The sequence below is a fragment of the Lissotriton helveticus genome, chromosome 6, assembly GCF_964261635.1.
Source record: "Lissotriton helveticus chromosome 6, aLisHel1.1, whole genome shotgun sequence".
In the NCBI taxonomy this organism is placed as follows: Eukaryota; Metazoa; Chordata; class Amphibia; order Caudata; family Salamandridae; genus Lissotriton; species Lissotriton helveticus.
In genome coordinates, this window is record NC_136067.1 from 1592955291 (window position 1) to 1592981365 (window position 26075).

The following is a 26075-nucleotide window of genomic DNA, read 5'->3' on the forward strand; positions in this document are numbered from 1 at the left end:
CCCTTGTCCCAATACAATAGAAATGTGGTTTGCAAATTAATAAAATCGATAACAGCAGAAGTGATATGTTCAAAATCACAATGAGGAATCACACATAATTGGAAAAACACGACAACTGCAAACAAAAACATACTAACTTACTTGCTACCTAGCAATTGGCCCTTATCAGAAGCACATTGACCAACTTTCTGCATGTTGATTTAAAATAAATGCAACACTTTGCCCCATCTGACCTTTGTCATATGTAACCAACGCTGATAAATGTGAATGTCAAATCGGATTTTATGATAAACGGCATTGCTAATCGCTTTGGACTTTTAACCTTTCTGATCTCTAACCCACTCATCAAATGTACGCTCTGAGCCACCCGATAATATGCCTTTATAAAATCATTGACATCTTGACAGCCCTACCTACGTCATGCATAAATAATTGATAGCCCTGCCACAGTAAGATATCACCGCATTTCATCTTGACACTGTGTGAAATGCATAAACTGGTGGCAGTGCATGGTTTATATGCTAGTATTATCTTGCTGATGAACTGCTACGCCTACAGCTTGCCAACAATGATAACTGTGCAATATGTCCAGTTGAATGCCCAACTTGCTAATAAGTTCATGAAAATTCACCTGCAATAATGATAATTGGCCTTCGAAGGATGTTGACCAGAACAAATATATGGATTTCTTCAAGCGAGTTATACCGCAGCCCATTCCGGCCCACTGACGTCTCTGTGGAGGCCATTTTAACAAGGTGCTCCCATTCTTCCTCCCAGTTCTGAGGGCAAAAGGAAAGACAGTTAACAAGCTTTGAACAGGTGAGCGGACATATAATCCCCACCACGTGGTAATGCATGGCGCAGGATTAATAATTTCCCACGGCAAAGGTCATCGTCATTTTCTATTTCATATCCATATGCCACCCCAAAACCTGTCACACAAACCAAGAAGAGTTCTAGTTGAAAATCAATTGGAACTTATTTAACAAAGGCACATGACATCAACAGCTTTACACATATAACAGGGCTTTGTGAGCAAGGACTACAACTAAAAAACTCCTGACTCTAAGACAAGCTCCTTACCCATGAGGTCAGACTCTTCTGGGCTGGCCGAATGTGAAACAGCACCGTATCTCAGCAACCTTTTCTTTTACAACAGAGCTTGAGCTCCTGACCCATGCAATTATGCTGCGGGTTACTAATAAACCCATAGTCCTTGCTCTAAGGGCAGACCAATTCACACCACAACATTGTGTTGTGCTTCAGGTGCCTGAATACTTGTGAAGTTGGCAGGACATGGGGCCTATTATTTATAGCGCCAACAGCCCAGTTGCTTGGCTGCCTGCATGCATGCAAGCAGGTTATGTACACATCAGGTGAAATAGTTTAAACACAATGACACACATTGAAGGCATAAAAATAGTGAGACAATTACTAATGTTAGATCTGGAGATTCATTGCAGCTGCCTACAGCATCTTTGGTTAGACCTTGAGTCACAGTTTGACAGCTTTGCTCCGGTCTAGACAAAGTGCTCAGAGCAAATGATGTGCATCTGCAAATTTACCTTACAACAAATCTTGGAAAATATGGCCGAAAACAGGGTGATACCTGACACCATTGAGAATTAGGCATGGTGTTCAGTTGATGTTGCAGTAACAGGTGTGAACTTTCAAATTAGGCTGATCTCCTTGGTAAGGTAGGTGCCACGGACTGAGTGTGTGTGTGTATGCATGTATGTACACATAGCAAAGGGACCATTCAGATAATGCGGATAAACTTACCCTAGTGTCAAAACACAGTCCTGTTTCCACAAATTCAATGGACTTTAGGGACTCCCTCTGCCACCGGAGTTTAAAGTTCCGTGCATCAGTTTCCTTCAGGGCGCTGTGGAGGGTTTTTCTTAGAACGAGGTCAACGTCTTGAATTCCCCACATGTACTGGGACACTGCATGCATCAGACAATTTCCATCTCCTGCAAGAGGAAAGGCATCCCGTTAATTTTATACTAATATCAAGAATTCCATAAAAGAACTACATGTAGCATAGCTCTCGAACCACCATCGTTTTTTTAAGTCCTACCGAGAGAGAATTTGACCCCCATCACAAGGTTGGCAGATTTTGGTGTAGAAATACTTGAGGGTCTGAATTTCTACACCAAAATCCGCTGATTACAACCCCCCCCCCTCCCCCAACAATGAGGAATAACAGCAAGGACACGGAGATATCTGGTCCTTTACCATGGGATTTACCCTTTACCCTAATTCTGGGAACTGCCAAAATGTTTCCCTGCTTTGCAGAGTTGGACAGAATCAGCGTTGATAGGGATCCAGGGGCTCGAGTGGTCACGGAAGGCTTGTGTCTATCCGGGTAGAGCATTTTCTGCTCTCCCTATACTGATGAAAGGTTTGGTCAGGGAACGGGCGGTGCTGCAACCTGCAGACTTTGCCACTGCAACATCACCCAGAACTGTGGGTAGCAGAATTTAACCTGTTACCACTCCAGTTGAAACTCCACCACTTGTAACTAGGGTCTCAGCATGTTTCTTGAGCCACAACAAGATTTAAAATTAATCTAACAATTTTGCAAAGGTGCCATATTTTGATGCTTTTAGAAATCAACTGGAAACCTATTGTAGGAGATACTCTAGGCAGCTGCCAAGAACTGCCTTGCACCGGCACTGCTGTTGTGCCAGAAATTAAGCATGCTGTAGTATGGCTTAGAAATCACTGTGCCTGCCTGGATCCTTATCCGCCTCACTGGCCAACAAACCACAATACACAAAAGAGGCGGTAGCAAGTAACTGCAGCACAACCTGTGACTAACCATGACAAGCTCCCAGAAAAGCCTTATGAATCCCTTGATGAAGACTACACAACTATCGGAGTTCCAGACAGTTACACCTCCCACCACAAAAAGCAGGTCACCCCACACTTCTTATTTACCCGATGCCCCTTTCCAAACATACAAAAAAAACACACAAAGCAACTGGAGAGACAATTGCACACTACCAGGCAAATGGCATAGGCTGAACTATAGCTGGATTGAACCTTGTGGTAGACAAAGAACAGTGAGCAGGACCACCACACACACCAAAAGAAGTAATGACCAAATTAAAATTTATGAAGTGCAGCTATAAAGTGAAAGGTATCCTGGTGCTAGGTATAGATGGTCTGTAAATCCCCCAAACCTCATAACCCTCTAATTCTAGTCAGCTGAGTGTTGCACATCACACCTGAATGATTTCATGTCCTAAATATTCAAACTTATTTTCAACCCAATAAATGTAAAACTAACTAAAGTGTACTCATAACGTAACAAAATCACCAATAAGGTCTTTTTTGGATACAGTCAAAGAAAATTCACTTTTTATGATTCAATTTTAGAATTTTCTTAAGAACAAACGAGTGCTCAAAAATCACCAGGAAGCTGGGCGAACAGAATTCAGGTATGGCATAGTAATTTATAACTTAGCTACTGCAATGGTCAATAATTGAGGCACTTTTTAGGTTTTACCTGGCGCTGTTATTGTGAAATCTCTTGTATTTAATAGATCTTAAAAGGGGGCTCTAACCAGTTTCCATTGCCGAATTACTGTGCTCATTTGCTTTTGTGTGGAACTTTTTTGTTCATTATTTTCACCTGGCTGTAAGTATTTATGATACTTCTACTAAAGCTGTTCACACTGTTTAAGCCCCATTCACTGACAAGATAAGATCTTTTCCCATAGAAAAGTCAGATGGCTTCCAACAGCATGCTGGAATGGTTGTTTCTTTATTACTCAGTTGTGTAAAGCAGATGCTTCAGCCTTCCAACATTTGTGGCATTTCCAATTCATGCCTCAGTACCTTTCTTTGGACTTTGTAGGCATTACTTCTGGTTCACCCCAGAACTCCTTGCCTCCAAGCAAGCCTGCCGGAAACTAGAGAAGGAATGGCACAGTGAACAAACTCTGGACAGCCACGCAGCACACAAGGACGCCATCCGGAACCACCACCACCTCATCAGGGCGGCCTAGAGGACCTCCTTCAAAGACCGCCTCAACAACAACGCACACATTAGCAAGGAGCTCTTCAACATCGTGAAGGAACTCTCCAACCTCAGCTCCAACACCAACGACATCCTGCCGTCGCAAGCCCTGTGCGACTCCCTCGCCACCTTCTTCCACCACAAGATAGCAGACATCCACAACAGCTTCAACACCCAGACCCAGAATCCTGGACCCTTCTCAGTCAGGATTCCGCACCAACCACAGCACAGAGACTGCCCTCATCGCCGCCACCGACATCAGGACCCTGCTGGACAATGGTGAGACCACAGCACTCATCCTCCTAGACCTCTCTGCCTCCTTCAACACCGTCTGCCACCGCACTCTACGTGCACACCTCCATGCCGCAGGGATCCGAGACAAGGTTCTGGAATGGACCACCTTCTTCCTCTCCTGCAGATCCCAGAGCGTCCGCATCCCCCCATTCCGTTCCAAAGCCTCCGAGATCATCTGCGGCGTACCCCAGGGATCCTCCCTCAGCCCGACACTGTTCAACATTTACATGGCCCGGCTTGCACACGTCACCAGACAGCAAGACCTCAACATAATCTCCTAAGCCGACGACACTCAACTGATCCTCTCCCTCACCAAGGACTCCATCACCGCCAAAGCCAACCTCCACGAAGGAATGAAGGACGTCGCCGACTGGATGAAGATCAGCCATCTGAAGCTGAACTTGGACAAGACGGAGGTCCTCATCCTTGACTGGTTGCGTGCGTGGTCGGTGGGTGTCTGGGGGCAGCCCAGACACCCACCAACCACGCACGCAACCTGAGAATCATCCTCGACTCAACACTCTCAGTGACCAAGCAAGTCAACACCGTCTCCTCCTCCTGCTTCAACACCCTCTACATGCTCCGCAAAATCTACAGATGGATCCCGACAGATACAAGAAAGACAGTCACCCAGGCCCTCGTCAGCAGCAGACTTGACTACGGAAACACCCTCTACGCGGGAGCCCCGACCAAGCTCATCGAACGACTACAACGCATCCAAAACGCCTCGGCACGACTGATCCTCGACGTACCACGACACGGCCACATCACTACCCACTTGAGAAACCTGCACTGGCTCCCCGTCAACAAGAGGATATCCTTCAAGCTCCTCATCCGCGCACACAAAGCACTCCACAAGACCGGCCCAGCCTACCTCAACAGACGGCTCTCCTTCTACATCCCCAACTGCCAGATACGCTCCGCCGACCTCTCACACGCCACCGTTCCTCGCATCCGAAGAACCACCGGCGGGAGAGCCTTCTCCCACCTCGCCACCAAGACATGGAACACCCTCCCACTGAGCCTACGACAGACCCAAGACCTGATGAACTTCAGGAGGATACTCAAAACCTGGCTGTTCGATCAGTAATGCCCCCCCCCCCTCCCCAGCGCCTCGAGACCCTTGCGGGTATGTAGTGCACTTTACAAATGATTGATTGATTGTAGGATAGATTTTTTCAACTTAATCTATTTGGTCATTATGATCAAATTCTAAATGTTGTTATAAACATTGCACGTTAAAAATAAAGTTAATATACAGGAGCTATGCTATATTTTACTACAAAACAGACAGCCACAAGTGCAGTTACCTTTGCAGACAACGGGGTCATAATTGAATGGTGCAGCAGGTGTTATAGCATCAGGACCAAAAGTTGTCAGAACTCATCTAAACACATAATATTGCTATATTTGGCCACTAAACAGGCAGTTACATTTTCAGTTACCTTGCAGTTAAGAGGGACTGGATTTGAATGGTGAAGAAGTGCAGCGGCACTGGGGCCAAGAGCTATAGGGATCCCACTAACACCATTGTATTGCTAAATTAAAAACTAAACAGGCAGTCACAAGTGCAGTTACCTTGCAGACAACAGGGTCATCATTGAAATGCTGCAGCAGGTGCAGTGACACCAGGACCAAAAGTTGTCAGAACTCCTCTAACCATCTAATATTGCTCTATTTTACTACTATACACGCAGTCACAATTGCAGTTACAAATGCCTTAGTTTAAATGGTGCAGTGGAATGGGGGCCAAACATAACTCTTCTAAACACCAAATATTGCAATATTTAACAACTAAAAAAGGTAGTCACAAGTGCAATTATCTTGCAGGCAACAGCGTTGTTATTTGAATCGTGCAGCAGGTGCAGTGAAATCGAGGCCAAAAGTGGTCATAACTCCTCTGAACACCTAATATTGCTATATTTTACAACTAAACAGGCAGTCACAGGTGCAGTTATCTAGGAAGCGCTTGGGTCATGATTTTAGTAGTGCAGCAGGCACGATAGCACCAGTACCAAAAGCTCCATGCACCCACTAAACACCTAATATTGCTTTATTTTATTCCTAAATATGCAACCACAAGTGCAGTTACCTTGCAGAGAACAGGGTCATGATTTGAATTGTACAGCAGGTGCAGGAGCACTGTGCCCAAAAGTTGTCAGAACGCGTCTAAACATATAATATTGCTATTTTAGACTACTAAACAGGCAGTTACAATTGCAGTTTCCTTGCAGTGAAAAGGGACTAGATTTGAATGGCGCTAAAGGTGCAGGGGCACTGGGGCCAAAAGCTCTAGGGACCCCACTAAACCCAGATTATTGCTACATTCCACTACTGAACAAGACAGTCAGAAGTGCAGTTACCTAGCAGGCAATAGGGACAGATTTGAATGGAGCAGCAGGTGCAGTAGCGCCAGGACCAAAAGCTCTAGGCCCACCACTGAACACCGAACATTGCTATATTTTACTACTAAACAGGCAGTCACAAAGGCAGTTACCTTGCAGACAACAGGGTCACGATTTGAATGGTGCAGCAGATTTAGTGCCACCAGGCCCAAAATTTTAGAAGAGGAAAAAAAGAGATTTAACATAAATAAATCGGGAGAATGTATTTCTCCCATTAACTTTTATTGAAGGAGATATATTTTCAGGCGAGAGACAGTCAAAATAAAGCATTTTGTGCCTTGAAAATCGGGAGTTTCCTGCCCGAATCGGGTCTATTGGCATGTGTGCAACTACTCAGCAAGCTATAATTTACAACAAAAAACAGTTTATTATTAATCTCATAGGTGAAACAATGCATTTACCAACGCTTGTTTCTAAGGTGCTCATTAAGAATACTGCAGTAACCTCGGGAGTAAAAACATCCCAGGTTAAACTACTTTCTAGCTTGGTAATGATGAGCCATAACGTTGCAAATCGTGTTATATCCACATTTCCTGCAATTTGCATTACCTATTACTATTAATTACTATACAAATCCGTGCTAGAGCAAACAGCAGGTGCAAATATAATTTATGCTAGTTTTTGTACTAATGCCAGTGTCTAAATGACCAATTAGGAGTGTGCACTGCCACTATTCACCAATACAGGAAGAGCTGGGCTGACTGGATGGGTTGGAGTCTGAGATGACAAACGGAGCCACAATCGGTCTGACAATAAGCACAATTGGGCCGGATTCACCAATACTGCGGAATCTGTAAACTGGAGACTTACATGTACGTTTCACGTGGATTTGTGCGTTTGTAGTCAATGTCAAAATACAAGAGTATGCACAGAGCCTACACAAATCGTAGATTTCCAGGAATCTGTGGATAATTCACAAACGTGCGGGTGTGGGGACAAGGTATTGCTTTGCCTCTCCCCCTAGAGCACTCGCTGCCCCATCTCTGCCCCTACAATTACTACCCACCGGGATCAGGACATTTCCGGCCACTTTGCGTGTCATGTACAGGTTTTCTTTTGGTAGACAGAGGCTCTTCGGTAAAAGCCCACAATGGGAGTGGACGTATGTGATTCCATTACTAAAGAATGACAGAGAATAGAGCATTGTACACTGCCAGATTCCCGCGGAGGAGTCATCGAGGAATGTCCCATCTTACACAAGACATTGGCCGGAGTCACAGCCTGGGCAAAATGGGAGAATTCCCGAGCCTGAGGCTGTGTGAGTCACATTGATTCAATGTGACTCACACAGCCGATCAATTGATCACCGCAGGATAAAGTTCCGCTCTTCCAGGCTGCTGTGCGAGAGGCGCCGGCGCGAGACTGTTTAAAAAAAATCTTTGATACTCCGGTTAAAAGGTCATGCTGGCGAGCCAGCAGTTAAAAAGAATGCAGGCACACTTGTTTATCCTGCTTCAGTGTTCTCAAAACAGCTGATCCTGTATCCCGGTGAATGACGTATGCTGAACAGAATGTACTTGAGCTCAGTAGTTCGAGCTGTAGTGTCGTTTTTTACAAGGCACTTTGAAATTGCGTTTCTACAGGTATGCGGATTTATCTAGTGGAATTCTACAATAAGACAACAATATTCCAAAACTTTCCAGATTACCCAGTGTCTCCCAAGGAGGAGCACCACTATACCTACAAGCTGGGCTTTAAGTGGGTCGGGTCCTGCCGGAGCTCATCACAGGCAGTTCTTAAAAGCAGGTGCCAAGACGGGTCCCTACCCGGCTCTCCATTTTTATCCTCACTCTCAGGGTGAAAAAAAATAACTCAACTCTGCAATAGTACCAGCCGTCACTGCTTTTATTGCAACTTCAAAGAGACTAATTTTTCAGTTTTAAATAGCGCAAATTCGGAGCACTTCACATGAGCACCAGTTACATTACAATAGGACATCTTCTAGTTTGAATCACAGGATGTTGAGCCGACGTCAGGCTCGAGCCTAATTTCTCAGCTCTAAAGTCAGCAGCTCTAGACTTGCGCCACAACCTCGCCTACAAGAACAGAAGCATATACAACGAATTCAGTTATTGCTTATTTATCTTATGCAATTTACAATCATTGACAAAGCCAATAGTCCGGGTTTGTTGTAGGTGTAATGTTACGTGTTGGGTTACCTATCTGGATGCAGTTATAGAAGCAGCAAAATACCAGTGGGATGGCACACTATGCGAAGTACAGATTTTTAGCTTAAGTGCTTTAAGCCATGCCCTTAATTACATCAGCCACACCCTTATGAGAGACCCCACTTAAAGCCCTGCCTACAATGTAAATTAGAGCATTATAAACAGGACACTGTGCTCCAGATTTGCACCACAGATCGTCATACCATCTTACTATAAGAAATCCTTAGGAGGCACCACTGTGTCAGTACAAGCTACCAAGCTTTGGAACTCACTAGCAGCCAATATTTGAAGTGGCTAGGAGCACTTTTAGTTCAGAAGAGAGATGAAAACATGGCTGCTTCACTGATATAGATCCCAGAACATTAGTTACTACAGTGCGTAGATATGCAATTGTCTGACCATCATACTTTCCTCATTTTGGCAAACAATTTAACAACGGTCTATGTCACCTGAGTTATGAAGGGCAGTGTCTAGTATTGGTATTTTCGGTGGGGTCACAAACCTTGAGGGGGGCCCCTGTAAAGTACCCCACACTCTGGAGTAAGTCAGGAGCTCTTAGGCTTGGGTCCCGCTGCCTGTGCACAGTGCCGGAGAGGGCCCCATGGAGCTTGGGGGTCCCCCACTACTTGGTGTTTTATAGTAATACAAATTCATCTAGAACCCTCTTCCCTCAATATTTCAACAGACATGAAATAACTGAAGAGATCTGCTACATAATGCTGGCCAGCAGAGGACTTTACTTTAGTCTACCACTGCATGTCCCAGCTAAGTATATGCTGTGACCACTTCTTGACATATTACAGTGATATTCATATAAGGGGTAATTATAACGAACTCCATCCCAGCAGATCATCTGACTATCTCGCCCTCCAACCCATGCCTGCTCAGGACCATCGAAATAAACAAACAAAATCAGAATGAAGAGCCTTGTGCTTGGACTGCGATCATATGAAATACTATAAAGGAACATGCAGAGCTGATCAATACCGCCAACTAACAAAAATAAAAAACTGGGTAACCGATCTCTCATAATATTACATTCATCACACAGCAGAATGCTGCATTCCATACCATAATAAACGCACCTCAGTACATGACATGGAAACACTTCCCAGATAGGATCAAAATAAAGACAACACCCTTCCAACCAAACACCCTAAACAGTGTAGCGTGCTACCCATGACAGCAATCAATGTAGCACCCCACAAAGGGTAGTAAACTTTATATAAATGCTAAACTACAATGCATTACTGGCTACAAATGAGGGGCAAGGCCTAGCTGCAAACCAACACTCACAATCTACCTAAGAGACCGAGAGATAGAGTGAGAGAGAGGTGAAGGTGTGTGTGCATCTCCTTCCGTCCCAGTACATACAATCTTTTTTTGGACTGCTTATAACTTTGACACAGTTTCAGCAATCTGCATAAAGTGCTCTCCAAGAAGAAAAAAAGTACCTGCTCCCTTTATTGGGTAATTTGTAAGGGTTTTTAACAAACCTACATCAATATGTAATTAGTGGATAATGCAATGTCCCTTGACCAAGGCATATTTATTCAATATATCTATGTGGCTACATAAAAACAAATAAATACTACAATCACATTCTCTTGCATATCAAAAATAAAATATTAACTTTACATTTAAAAAAAACTCAACTCGACATGCACTTCTTGTAACTGCAGACAACTCTGGCCTTATTATTTGAAATTGGGGAAATGCGATCCAACCCATCAAATTTTGCGTCCTGCAAAAAGTTCCCCGCAGTAAAATCTAAAGTGTAGCTAAGAGCATACACTGTACTTTCAGTTACTTATTGACAATCAGTAGTGCAAACTTCCCTCCTGACTGGAATTCCCCTGTACTAACTGGTTCAGTTAGCACTTTAATAACAGGCATTGTATTCTCTTTCGGATTCGCTGATATGCAACACCACAGTGTGCGGGTTGGACTTTCCCGATAGGGCGTGGCTGGGTGAGATGGAATATCTACTCATTGTGCAAGTGAAAGAGAAGCAGATACATGTATGCTGGATTACTTTTGACAAACTATATTTACTTCAGCTCTGATATTTTTTAGGTGAACCTCTAACGTCTCCCCATATTTTCAAAATTGTATTGAGACAATAAACTTAAAAATATATAACACACAATTTTCCCAAAACTGAATATTTGTAAAAAAACACATTACTTGAATTTGCTTTCTGATTAATACAACCCCCTACTATCATTTGCAGTGGAGCAATGTTCTGAAAACCCGTTCTACTATTTGAATTACAAAAATATCAATTTAGATAAAGGATAGCCCCGATGCTTGAGTCGCTAACCCAATAAAAAAGTGCCCAATTCACAGAACCTTTGTGCAAAAATAATCATCTAAGACCGTAAATAACGGATCCCAATTCACACACTCGAGGTGACTTATGAAATTTTCAACGGTGGAAAAACTGCCAGAATTTCTGCAATAGTAACTTCGTGAAAGATGTGGAAAAGTGGTAGTTCCCATGGTAGTGGTAGAGGGTTAGCTAACTGGAATGATGGAACTACTGACAAAGTTGAAACGCTGAGATCACTCACACATTCCTTAAGCACTCGCCCACCCTAAATGTTTGGGTAAAATGGTTATGTGTAAAGGTTGGCATAAGGATGCATTGAGGGTGAGAAACATCTTCAAACAACGTTATATTTTTGAGGCAATGACAATCCTAAGAACAACAAAAAAAAAATCGTGCTTCCAAACGCACACTTACAGTGCCGTAAAATCCAAGCACTTTGCAGATTTCCTGCAGTAGTATTTGCCCAAAGAAATCCACTGGAACTGTTCTGTAAATCAGGATGCAGGATTTACAGGGAGAGACGGCACCCCTTTCAACTGTGTTCAAAATAGTTCAATGACAAAAAAAACCACGTGCACAAGTAATCCACTATAAACAAATTATGACTAGTCATTGGCATTTCCAGGAGGGCACACTCACTTTAAACTTACTAACAAGTTCCTGGTTCATAAGAGACTTAGTCGAAGGCAGCATTGCATTGCGTTTAGGGATATACAAGGCAGTCCTCTAAGGGGTTGGCAGTACTGGCGTTTTACTGTAGCGGCCCAAGTCTGTAAGGAGAGAAGTGATGACCAATTCATCCACTCTCAAGTTGGAGTGGAGTACCTTCAATCACTAGGATTGGATCTACAAGACCTATTGCAGTAAGACCAGCAGGATCATGCCAATCTCAGAATAAGAAGGTGTCAAACACCAGTTCTAGGTTGGGTTATAGTGGGGACAACACAGTGTAAAACCTTAAAAATCCAACAAAATCACTCTGCAGTATTAACCATACCAGCGGTCCAACTATGACAACTAGATATTCAAGCCCAAAGTCGCAAAAGACATAAAACTAGAAACTGTGACTGGACAAACGAAGGATAAAAGGCTCGATTTTCCTGCAACCCATTGTAAAAACCATTAGGCCTGTATTTTGTTGCAAAGCCTGCGATTCACAATCACAGGCTTTAAGAACGCAAACTGCAAGAATGCAATGTACCAAAGGTACTTTTTTAAATTGAAAAAGACGTTCCGACTTGCAATTTGCCCTTTGTGGCTCATTATGAATCGCAAATAGGAGGGAGCAAGAACAAGGTGCCATCTCCTAAATGCAAGTGTTAATGAAATGTATCAATGTTTTATGCCTCCAATTGAGGCTGCAAACCATTGACTAGATATAGACATCCGAACTGGGGTGGTGTGGAATTCCCTGTCGAACAGCTTCATCTTTAGAAATATGTTGCGCTGCTGTGGGAGAGCACATCATTTGACCCTTTGAAAAATTATTCCCATTGTGAATGCGGATACAGAAACAAGAGTTCTGATGTCTCTTGGAGGCCACCATCCCTGCATTCACAATCAATCACAGTGATGGGCAAATAGTTACCTGCTTGAATTATATCCTGTAGGCAGGTCATTTTGCAACCCTCTGCGAATGGAGAAGTTCCAATATACAAGCCACATTGCTAATTGCATCCCTGCTACATTGTGTCCCTTATCTTGCATGACATGGCATATAAATCGGATTGCAGACTATCACTGAGTGTATGGTAAAAAAAATAGAAAAAGTCACCTTGAGACATTAACCCCAGGACACATACATTTACACTTATCCCTCCAACAATAGAGAGGTCTTTGTTTACAGTCTCATGCACTTGGACGGGGTTCTTACACCGTTCAATGCATATTCATTTCACCTGTTTCCCTTCATATCCTGTGGTCTGTTGTTTGTGGCTTACAGTCAGCACTTTTGATTCTTGGTTTATGTTAAACGTGCGCAAATTAAGAACTAGTGGTCCAGGCTTACTGTTTATCAACCACAGCTTAGGACGAGGGTAGTATATGTTGGGGTGCTGCTGTGAAACCAGTAGGAGCAGAGGCCTTCAAAACAGATTAAAGGAATTTATCATGAAAAATGTGGTATTCCGGAAGTACCCCACATCAAAGTTTTTCATATCTCACATCACATACTTTTTGAAATCACACCAACAGTTCGGCATTACATTAATTATGTAGAAAATCCCTTTTGGTTCTATGAGCTTCAAATAATTGGTGTAAACAATAAAGGAAGGTAATTACTGTGTCATCTTTTTACTTTCAGTAATAAGGCACCTGGGCCTTAGATGGGAGGAATGCACCCCCGTTCTGTTTTCTTGGGACTTTCTGGGCGGTTGATCTTTTCTAATCTCTCTGCATGACATCTACCACGGTGATGCTCTTTTTTTTTTAAATACAAAGTTGCCACAATTTGGTGGATGACTACACTGTAAAGATACAGTAAAACTATACCGTCAATTAATATCAGGTCATTGTCGCTATCGAAGTAAACCCACCTCAGATCAGCCTTCCCAGCAAATTTCTGGCCAGGGAAGGTGGGTTATAAAGCAAAGGCGGTTATCCAAAATGGATAGAAGCCCTGGCCTATTTATAAAAAATACCTTATTAAATGAGAAAGGAGATGGAAATCTGTGAGATTGTGGAAGAATGCCAGACATTAATCCAGTTTTTTCAATTTGTGGCAGAAAAACAGTAAAGATTACATCACACCAAATACACTAGGATGACAAGTAGTGAGGCACTCATGCAATTAAAGTCTTAAAGAGGCGTACGCACGGTGATTAGACTAGTCAGCAAGTATCCATCTCATCTTCCATTTTTACCAGAAAAGTGGGCACAGAATTCAAAACAAAGAAGGTAGAGAGTTGTGCCCTTGGCCATATCTGCTGACGAGGTGACCACAACTGAAGAATGTGATCATTACTATGTTATCCTCACAGTGACATCAGCTCGAGAGTCTCCAAAGGAGTGTGGCGAGTTTGGTCAGGCTACTGTAGATCCTCACCCAGCCTGCACAAGCATATGCGGTTTGTAAGGAGCCCTGCTATGTTTACCCTTGGAATAGTACATGAGCTCTGAATGCACATTAAATTGGCTTTTGTGTCATAAAGGCTTGAGGGGCAGGGTACCACTGGAAGCCAGTTAATAGTGAATTTACTAAACATAGGTTTCCTTTCACAGAATGGGAAAACGAATGATAAAATAGGTCAATGTATGTATATATACCACCATAAGCTATGTTTAAAAAGACTGAAATTCACTTTAAAAACCACAGTTAGAATACAGTCACAATCAAATAACAAGCATTTGTAATGCAATAGGTTTTGCATTTACGAGAGTTTGAGCTATTGGCATTGTACATGACAATGCCTTTTATTTAGGTGTCGTTTTTAAAACAGATAAATAAAAGGCATTATCATTTACAATGCCAATAGCTTAAACTCTCGCTAATGCGAGACCTATTGCATTGCAAATGCAATCTATAAAAATTAAAAAAAGTGTTAGGAGAAAGTGTGTCCTGTCTGCAATAGCAGGCAGGACAACGCTATTTGAGAAAATAGCGCTCAGAGGCTGTAATTAAAGCTTACCAAGCAACAACACACGTAACAGGGGGTGTCTCCATGGGAGGTTACAAAATGAGACGTGGCGGTACTAAGGAGGGACAACTACGCTTTTTAACCAATGAACAACCACAGTTTACAGTGGACAAAGGCACGAGCAATTATACATGTGCGTGGAGAGTGGGCAGAGCTTCACGTCCCTACCTCACTGAGCAGCGCATGCGCTGCCAAAGCTCGACCTAAAAACAGTTGGATAAAACCAAAAATTCACTGAAATGTTTTTGTTAACAGTCAGATCCACCATCCATAACTCACAAAACAGCTATGCAAGCCATAACTCAACTACAGTCCTCATTACCTCAGACTATGTGTAAATGATGCAATTACATAAATAATCTTATAGGTCAGATTACATATCCCATTAACATGATCAATGAGACAACCATGAATTTAAATTATTTATATGCTGTGCTTTTAGGTGTTGATACTTATTGGTATAACTACTGTGCAGCACTAAGCATTTAATTTGGTGCCAGTTATCAAGGAGTATTGCATGAAACAATAATTTGATCGTAAGAAGCATCATTTCCACTTTCTTGCTTGCTAGTTCTCGGTCCAAGCCTTATCTGCAGCCAATATTTATAACCAGATGGTCCTAAAAGTTGCACTCCATTCTATCTAATATATACATCATGACATTGATGGAAAATGATTCTATTAAATCTACAATAAAATATTTTAAGAAGAACAACTGCACGCCAACCACAGGGCTGCAATTATTCAACTCATGGTTTTTCTGGTATCAACGTAAACGCAAGGTTAGCACTACAAAATGTTTTAAGATAAAATTCAGTTCATGAGTGTAATGGGGTGGTCATTTCAACTTAAGACATTTTTGCATAATGCAATGATTATCATATAGTATTTGCTTTGTATTTCATAAAATAGTATAGATTTGAGACAAATCCACTGATGGTACACATGGCACTGGACATGAACAGTAGTTCAGTATTCTGTGGAGAATAAAGGCACAAGTGCGGAGGATAATATGCAAGCGGCACATTCAAACAAAGTTTATTAGCAACAAATCCTCAGGCAGGGCGCATTTAGTGGACATCATCCAGGGATTTGTGCTAGTGAACGTGAAACACCCTGATATCTTGATGGTCAGAGGTCAGCTGTGGCTTCAATTTACAGAGACCACGAGAAGGTGTGGTGGAAGCAAATGGTTAATCAGATAGGCTATGTGATTATAATCCAAGGTCGCAGGACCAAATTAAAAAAACATGTAAACCTATCCAGTTTTAGAGATGTAAAATTGCCAAATATCCATGATTTATGAATAGGTGTAGGAGGGATTTTTTTTAACCAAGCAAGGAGACCATTTTGAGTTTGGCCAACACTCCCTAAACTGCTGTTATAGAAGTTTATTTGTTTAGATAGCAGATTAATTAAAAGTGTGTAAACAAAAGCAAAGCATAATGGCAGGCCACTTGTTGCGTACTTATTTGGGATCCTGCAGATGTGGACAATGAAATGTGAAACAGTTATAAATAATATGTGGTTGTAGGGTAAAAAATACACTTAGTATTTTATTTGTGATCACTAGAAATATGACCGCATTCTATCATGATACATATGATGCCACCACACAGGCATAATCTGATTGATGCCTACTGAACACAGCAGTGTTACAGCAAACAAATGATCGACGGAATGCTGACAATGCAAACATTCTACCCCAGTCTGGGTTAAATCCATCATTCTGACTGATTTGCATATGGCTGGGTCCAAACGGGGGGGGGGGCGTAATGGGCAAACTAACAATATATTTAACCCAGATCTTTTGACTGGGGGAGAATGTTTGCATTGTTAGCATTCCGACCATCATTTGTTTGCTGTAATACTGAACACTGCAGGCAAAACAATGCATCACACCTAGGCAAAAAGTCCTTAAAGTAATAAATACCTTGTGTAATAATCTTTATAGTACAAAAGATGGACCTTGTCTTGGTTGCAGTTTCAGAGGCCTGTTGCTGACCTACACAGTTTCCAATGAATGCATATTAGAGTGGCCTTGGGATCAGCCCCTTGCTCATGATTGGGAGACTTTGTCGTCTAACTCAGACCTCTGCTCTTGATTCAATGGTGTCTCTCCCTATTTTTGTGTTTGTCCTGCCAGGAGCATTTCGGTCTCAAAATGCTCTGACTGAAGGAGCTGTATTCCTTTACTGCTTGTTTGAGAGGACTCTTTCATTTTCAACATCCCATGTAAATGCATGTCTGCTCAGTTTCTTCCTTGTCACCTTGTTCCTCCTCACATCCCAGTCCTGTTTTCGGTTTATTTTCATATTGATATTATGATGGCCCAGCATCTGCAAATTCTATTGGGCTGCTCATTTTCTGTTTTTTGCACTGCTGCACACTTTCCTTTTTTACTTTCAATTTGCCATTCAAAAATGGGGGTCAGCCATGTTTGACTAGTAAATTAAAAATGTCAAAATAGCCCCCAGTGCACAACAAAGAATACATATGCATTGGCAGCCATCTTGGATTTCTTAATGCATACCCATGCACAATAACATACACCACACATGCAGCAACAGTGGCCATCTTGGAATGGTTCCATTCTCATGCATGTGCCACGATGCACGGTTGTCAGCTATCTTACAATGGCTAATAATAGAAAACCCATTCCAGTGTGTCAAGACACACATGTGTCTTGACTCACTAGCAGCAAATTTGACATTAGCTAAAGCAAATAAGAATTAGCAAAGCTCATAGCTCAGACTTTTAACGATTATATTTATTGTCTTTGACAGAGATGGCAAAACACATCTTTCAACAGTATGTTTTATTCCTTGGTTAGCCTGAACAACAAACACGTATTTACCCTGAAAATTCTTGCCACTAATTCAAATTTACGGTACACATGAGATATTAGACGTCCTGGTGGCTTAAACATTTATGGTCAATAGTAAGATTCACAATACTTGGCCTGTACAACAATTAGGTGAACAGAAAAACGACAACATGCACACCCATAAAAAAAATTTGAGAAACAAAAAAACATTTTCGAAATAACCAAGGTTAAAATGATGAATCTATGCAAAGATGTAGTAAAAACTAAGAAGGGAAGTTACAATACACAAGCCCAGGACACAGCGGTATAACCTTAAATAAAATCGAAATCTGTCATCTTGGACTCATTTTACTGAATGAAATATTCCCAATTTCAAAGGCTGTGCAAGTCAGTCATACAGTGAAGCTAGGTTGCAAACCTTACACGTACTATTAGCAAACTTCAACCTTAAGGGTGTTAAGAGTAATAACAGTTTCTGTTCTCTGACCAGTACAGTCAATTCTGTAAAGTAACATGAATGTAGTATGCTAAGCATCGCATCTATTAGCCACCACTCTCACCCTGTCTATGATCTTTCAATGTAGCTGTATGGTACTTACCATTTGTCTTTAGCGGCACCATTTTCCTAACTTCACGACACCAATTCAGCCTCTTTTGGCATTCCAGCGTGGTCTGGATTGCTCTGTCAATCAGCGCTTTCTGGAGCACCTCCCGAAACAGGACACAAAATTGGCAAGTTCTGAATAATTCCAAGGAATATCTGTGCATCGTTTTGAAATGATGGATGATGCCATTGGTTGGTCTGACAATGTCTTCGGGAGTTCTTTCCCTGATCTTCACTGCTTTCAACATATTGCTCATGTACAATGCATGAGGCAGCACTTGGGGGCCCGACATCTTGCTATGGAGGGAGAACAGAGAAGAAGAAAGAGGTGAGTGTTAGTCACATCTTAATGTACAGCACACAACTTCTTACATAAAGCCCCGCTCAAGAAATCCCCTATCAGAATTGGTGACTGTATTTTCCAGCACTTCCTCATGCACTCCATGTAGAAAGCATATTTAGTCATACCGTGATCACCCATGAAGTGACATCACTTCAAAGCGTCTGCACATCCAAAGACCTTCAAAGCGTCTGCACATCCAAAGACTTTAAGAGTGGGAATACCCGGATTTTCAAGCCGTGACTAGGAGTAACACAGCAAGGTCATTTCCCCAAAGTTGGCCTAAGCACACCAGATAAAGTCTCATATGGCACATGTCAAGGAAAATGCCCTCCGCCCTGCAGATCAAACTACTAGCGATAGGTAAACAGCACTAAAAATGGGAGTAAACCACTGGTGGAGGAAGTGAGTTTGTGCCCTGTGACGTGAGTCAGAGACCCCGAGTGACCAAAAGCTTCTCACATATTCAGCAGATTCTGTGGAGACTGTGAAATCGATTTTTGGACTCATCTAAGAATTCAATAAGTGTCACTACATTAAACTTTCACAATCTCACAGATGTTTTCTTGTGACTTTCCCCAATATAGAATACTGATAATTTTGAAGTAGGAGATTAAACAATGCCCTAGGATGGTACTGCGTTGGTATAGGAGTGTCCTAACTTGCAGGGAATGTAAGACATGTTTGATGTAAAAGTTTGTGTTCAATTAAAAGCTAATGTTGGCACGTTTTGCTGCTTCACCACCATGCAACCACCAACACCGACGCACATTTTATCATCATCTGAGGCTCATCAAGTGCTAAATTCTTAAGGAAGATATAAACTCAAGTAAAAAAAAAAATCAGAGCTAAGGGATATTCAGAAGATGGCGAAAGATGAACAAACCCTCCTGTTTTCCTAGTATTCTGTGATGTTATTCTTGAACTTTACTGCATAAAATAATAAGAACCTACATCCTGCCCTTGAGATTCAGCATTAGAGCAGAATTTTCTAGCTGAAACATAAAATTGAAATTTCCACTTATGGTGGTTTGGCAGTTTGTGTAAGAGCTCAGGTCTTCAACAATTCCAGGCCTTTACTGAGCCTGTGTGACCTTCTCAGCACAACCGTAATGCGATTTCTCCAAGGTGTATTGGTAAACGCTCTGCTAATGGCACTCTGTTACAACTGTAAGTTACTCAGCTGTTTAGGTCTCGCGACCTATCGATGCGCACAAGCGCATCGAGCGGAGCGAGAATTCAAGTAGCCAAAATCCTCGTCAAACCAAGGGCTTTCTGCTGCGGTTTTGTTTAAGTTCACGTGAATCACGTGATCAAACAAGCACGCGCATCAGCCTCCCTCCCTCCTAATTGCATTTTTTTAACGGCCGCCGCACAGCACATCAAAGGGCTTCGCCCAGCGTGCGCTCTGCGGCTTCTCGGCTTCTCCTCCCCTAATTAGTCATGGCTCAGTTTCCCGGCGCACGCATTTGTTGACATTTTTTTCGCCGCTCTCCCCACTCGGCCCCCTCCCCTGCCCGCCGTGTCGCATTTCTCCTCCCCCCTCCCCTTCTCTGCCTTCCATTCCGTCTTGTTTTAATTTATGTTCCTTCGTCCACACTAATTTTTACTATTATTTATAAGTATTTAGTTTTACAGCACAATATCATTGGTGCAACAAGGATATTGTGCTGCAAAACTAAATACTTATAAGGTCCCACGAGCGAGACCTATTGGCAATGCCAATGCTTGTTTTCTGTTGCGACTATCACAAGGACATTATGGAGGAGTTGGCTGTTATTACTCAATGCCACATCATAATATATGAACATATGCTTATATCCCCCTACACTAAAGTGCAGTTTCCACTCTGGGGAGTTTTGCACTTTGGTGTACTCCAAACAGTGGAGTGGGCGGGTGGTTGCACAAAGGCCAGGTAAATCCTCTGCATCGCTCAACCCACCCACTCTAGAAAGACAGCACTATACATTTAGGCTATTATGGGTTGGAGGTAAATTGCCAAAGGAATATTGCCTATTTGGATAGGATATCATTCGGCTCAAAGTGACTTCAGCATCAATTGAGAAGGGGAGAAGAGAAAATGGAGTCAACTTATGTGCCACAGGTGTGTAATAGGGTCTCTCATAACTTGACAAAGCTGTTGAATCGGACACACCAACAAAATAGTAAGACAGATGAATTCTTGGCATTGAGTTATAGTAAATTAGCTTATCAAGCATTGCTATCAAGTGTTTCAGTACAATCGGACCCCCCTTGCCTTAGTTAAAACAGTAATGGGGTTATTTAGAATTTGCTGTTACTACTTTTGTTTTTTTAAAACATGTTTTTATTTATTAAGAGTTCAAACCTTCCGGCTTCCAAAAGTCATTTCAGAAATAGCAATCTCTCAATGCAGATCGATTTTTATAAAAGAACAATGCATGTACAACAGACATTTTTGACATATAGCTAAGATTAGCACAGAAGAATATACATAAAGGAATAATACCTCTTACACTAGAAGTGCAGATTGATTGTGAGAAACTGCATCTCTAATGTGTACAAAGCACATAGCGAGTTTAAATTTCTCAACAAATAAATCACAAAAAATAAGATGTCAGAAACAATCCCCCTCCCCCTCCTTGGTCACGCATATAAAGAATCTCCGGTATTGCCATAGGTCACTTCCCCCACTCGATCTATACCACTCTGTGATGACTCCGCAGCTATCACGGGAGTGTCTGAATGTTGCGTCTCTGACTCAACCCCAGTGCGGACTACTTGTGTGCCCTCCGAGCGCTGCGTGTCAGAGGCAATCTCCAAGGGGATCTCTAACATCAAAGCATAGCAGGTCCTAGCATCCTCTTCCAGCTTATCATCCCTCCTGACCCTCTTCATACGGATCAATTCCGCTGTTGCGCACTCCCCTCAAATCTTTGGCCTAACTGTCCACCTTGGGGGGTTGAGAACCCATCCAGTGGATCACAATCCATCTTTTTGTCAGCACCAGTCCCAGTTGGAGAAATCTACATGTAAGTTTCATACCCTTGGAACAGGGGAGTAAACCAAACAGAATCTTTTTTATAGTCTGGAGTAGCGTCCATCCCGTTACTCAACGCAATCTCTCTAGTATGGAGTTCCAAAAGGAACCCAGTCTCGGGCACTCCCACACCATATGCAAAAATGAGACAGCATCACAACCACATCTGGGACAACAGGAGGAATGATCGGAATATATTTTATTCAGCACTTGCGGGGTTAAATAGGTTTGGTGTACGATATGAAATTGAATGAGTTTAAATCGGGTATTGGAACGGATTTGTTTTACTCCTTCATGTACTCTCTTCCATTCACAATCTGGTAAGGGGCTCCTCCAACACTGCATCCCACCTAGACTGCATCAGGTGCGCAGTAAGACCCGCCCGCAATGCTCTATAAATATGAGAGACCAATTTACGACCTCTAGCGATTGGTGTAACTACTTGGTGCAAAAACACTCAAGTTCTAAAAAGGAGTGCATCCTTCATCAGGTATGTTATAGCACCAATTAACACTCTGGTGGTAAAAAGTGGGACTAAAGTGCACAGATTTATTCGCATTCTTTATTAGTTTATTTTTTACATTTTACATGAGTGGGACAAAAACTGGTGGTTAGCCTGATGGGCTTGAACTCAGCTCCTAATTTATGTTAGTGTTAAAGAGGGGCGTAAATAATCTTTGCATCTGAATTAACCTTCAAGTGGAACAGTGTACCATTTTTCTTGGCAGTTTCAACATTACTGGGCTGATCGAAGGAACCGTCTCCTACAAATAAAGAACCCGAGACCGTATATGATAATGTGAGACCCAGCTTTTGGAACTCAGAGAAAGTGTATATGATTGGGGGTTTTCGCATCATTTTTTTGAATAATTAAAGTCCACCCCAATAAAAGGGCGATAACCATCTATTTGATTTTTTTTATGTACAAGTTAATAAATTGGCATTGTTGAACGATATAATGTTCATCAAGTGCAACAATGTTTAAAATACGCGACTGAGGCAGCATGTCAATCAAGAAGAAGCCAAAAACATTGTTGCGACTGTCGTCAGTCTTGGGCGGGGTGGGGGGTTGGTTGAGGATATCAAAACATTGCTTCTAGCAATAAAAATACCCCCTTGAAAACAATTCCGTATTACAACCATTTAACGCAACAAAATCTGCATGTTCCGGTAAATACCGGGCATTTCTCCCTCAATAAATGTTGGTAGGTTTACCCTGCCAATATTTATCTGACATCCATAAAATGCGATGTGGGCGGTAACACCAGTGGTGTAAAGCAAAACGATAGGATTCAACTTCAAAATCTGGTGAGTAAGCCACTGAAATCCGTGCCAGTCACTGTAAAAGCAGCCAGTCACAACGGTGCTTCCGCATACCTCTCCAGCAAATAAAAATACATTTAAAAACAGTGGGGTAGTGGGGTTCTGTGTCCTGCTGTCAGTAAGTGGGATTCTGCTTTAATGACAACGAGGCTGTTTGCTTCCAGTATCTCGGACTCTGAATTTTCATAAGAGAAGGCAATGGGCTATTGTCCTACTTTCAGTGCTAGGAGACATTCGTGGGGTACCAGCAATGACACAGCCATCATTGGTGCAGCAACACCCTAATTATGGCTGTCTTTTACTACCCAACGAGGCGGCAGGGTGCCCTGGTTTCTTGTTTGCATTAGTGTCTATGGAACCATAGCTGCACCAGTGGGTTTTGGCTGCAGCAGCGTCTGAGATCTTCAAGTTTAGTTTTGGCCTGCAGTCATTGTCTCAAACTATGGGGTATAATGACAGAGGTGGTATCGGCCTGGGGGCCTGGAAATGGAATGCTGTGCTGGAGCCCTCTCAGGTAGACCACTTCTCGCCCCAGCATCACAGGTGCTGTAGGGTTATGTTTTACAGTCCTCAGCAGCCCAGACACCCTGTTTGTAGAAATAGGACATCCTGGGAGAATGCGAACTGCAAAAACAACCTTTATACACAGCAGCGTATATAAACCGCAGGATCATCTGCTTGGTCAACAGAATAGCACAGGTTTGGGTAAAAGGCTACTTACTGGCTTGAATATGTTGGTGTTGTAGGTAAGAGGATATAGCTGAGTCAGTCACGTTATTGACAAAGTAGTTACAGGTCAAGGAAAATTTTCAAAAATGTCACCACACGACAGTATCTAAAAAGTGGCATATAATTAAGAGTATATAACCAAAATATTCAAGAAAGCTTTTATATTCTTTTATTTTAAAGTTAATTTCTCAGTATATGCTTTCAATATTATAATTCTGTTATCATGATTCAGGATATTATATGAGTTTACATTAACACATTTTATATACAAGGACATAATTCATGGAAAACAGTACAACCAAAACTTAGACAATTAGATGGAGGTAAGGCGGTAGATGGGACTACGCGCGTTTCGGCGTTATCGCCTTCATCAGGTCACCGTCTTAATGTACTGAGTGCTCGAGGTTACAATTATCCAAGTAAAGGAAACAATCTAGGCTATCGGGTGATTGACCACTGGGTATCGTGGTTTCACTGTGCTTAGCGGTAAGAATAGCTTCAAAATAATGGATGCAGATAATAGTAGACGACAAAAGCCAGGTGAAGGATGGCCTGATAGTCGAAGAGAATACAGCCCTAGTCGCGAAAAACGTACAGAGCGGCTAAGGGGTCTATTAGCTCCGGGTGCAGGAATGATAATTAGACCACTCCTCGCCCCAGCATCACAGGTGCTGTAGGGTTATGTTTTGCAGACCTCAGCAGCCCAGACACCCTGTTTGTAGGAATAGGACATCCAGGGAGAATGCGAACTGCAAAAACAACCTGTATACACAGAAGCGTATATAAACCGCAGGATCATCTGCTTGGTCAACACAATAACACAGGTTTGGGTAAAAGGCTACTTACTGGCTTGAATATGTTGGTGCACACCAGCTGATTAAATGGGCCTTTCCTATCTTTGACTCCAGGTTTACAATCACTGGGTACAACAAATGGGCCAGCACTTCCAGACTTCTCATCCTATCAGAAGACGAGCAGTCGGCGAGCTTATTAAAAAGGTGCATCGGCTTCTCACTGGAAATGCCTCAGTAAGCCCTATACTTGCAAAGAACAATAAGGATTTTACTCCACTCACGAAATTCTTTATGTCTTGCTTGACAGCGTAGCTATCTATGAGACCTATTGTTAATAATTATTTACAATATACATAATGTGGGCTGTGGCTCCGTCCAGAAGACTATTACTCTCTCACCTGATGAAACTGGCAGTTTGTTGCATCATTCACCTTGTATGAAGTGCTTGCTTTGTAATACATGAGTGGCCATTTTACTTCTCAATAGTACACTTAATTAGCACACATTGAATTATTTAACTCATAAATGCATTGTATATAGAAAACACATTTTTGTATTTTTCACTGTAGCAGTTTTTTTTTAAATGTTGTACTCGGGAGTCAACTGCACCCCAGACTTTTGCCGTTGCTTGTTTTGAAACTGCTTTTGTGCTAAATCCACTGGTTTACTCTCCCAGCAACACTGTAGTAGCAATTATTACTAATAAATGTTACAGTGGTTGCCTTCCCTGAGATAGAGGGAAAAAGTGGCAAGTGACTTGTACCTTGATGCAAGCAAGAAAGAGAATCTTCTGCATCTATCATAATCATATTAATATCATGTTTTTATATTGAACTTTACGTTGAACATTTTTACATTTCCTGGCACTACAAGTACTAGGTATTACTTTTACCCAGTTCATTTTACCAGAAACAAAAAATGGGAGTCGAAGCTGCTACGAACCCAACCCAAGACACCTTTTTAAAGTTACACTGGTTTCTGCAGCATGTGCCTTGACCCACTTGGCTTTTTGGAGGCAAATATGCCACTGACACATGAGAAGGCTTTGGGCTTTCTTACGAGTTTTGCGGTCTTTGTCTGGTACCAACACTGCCGTGGCCCTGGGAAGACTCCCAAGCTCGTTGTGCATCCGCCGCCCGCTGTGTTGAGAGTTTAATCCAAGGCAGGCAGGCAGGAGGTGCTGCAACAGTCTCACCGCTGTGGTATCCTAGGTTCATAGGAGAGCCTAACATCCATACCACCGCTATGAGAGACTGCAGCATGTTTGTACCTGGTGTGGCATGTGGCATTTACCATGTAATGCATGCCACACCGTGCAGGAACAAAAGTGCAATTCCAGGGGGCACCACATGTGCCCCCCTGCTGGCACCCCATGGCCATATTCGGCCAGGGTCGTCGTTAGGGCCCCCTTAACCTGCATTTGTCATGGTGGGGACCCCGCCATGAAATGGGTGGTGAAAATGCAGGTAGTTATATGCTCAGCGGTGCCGGCATTAGCATCGCCAGCATATTCAGGCCCTTTGAAGACCTCCACCGCAGCGAGATCCTTGATCCTGGTGGTGGTCTTGACACAATCAC

General features: G+C 42.4%; 1 protein-coding gene across 1 annotated transcript in view; it reads right to left on the minus strand.

Moving 5' to 3' along the window:
* Positions 1–26075, minus strand: part of TNFAIP3 (TNF alpha induced protein 3) — a 46365-nt gene that overhangs the window by 14890 nt on the left and 5400 nt on the right. Inside the window, exons 2-4 of the mRNA XM_078649394.1 lie at positions 18288–18589; positions 1783–1973; positions 632–779 (exon numbers count right to left, since the gene is read on the minus strand). Coding sequence (XP_078505520.1) covers positions 632–779; positions 1783–1973; positions 18288–18589 — 641 coding nt within the window. The remainder of the gene's footprint in view (positions 1–631; positions 780–1782; positions 1974–18287; positions 18590–26075) is intronic.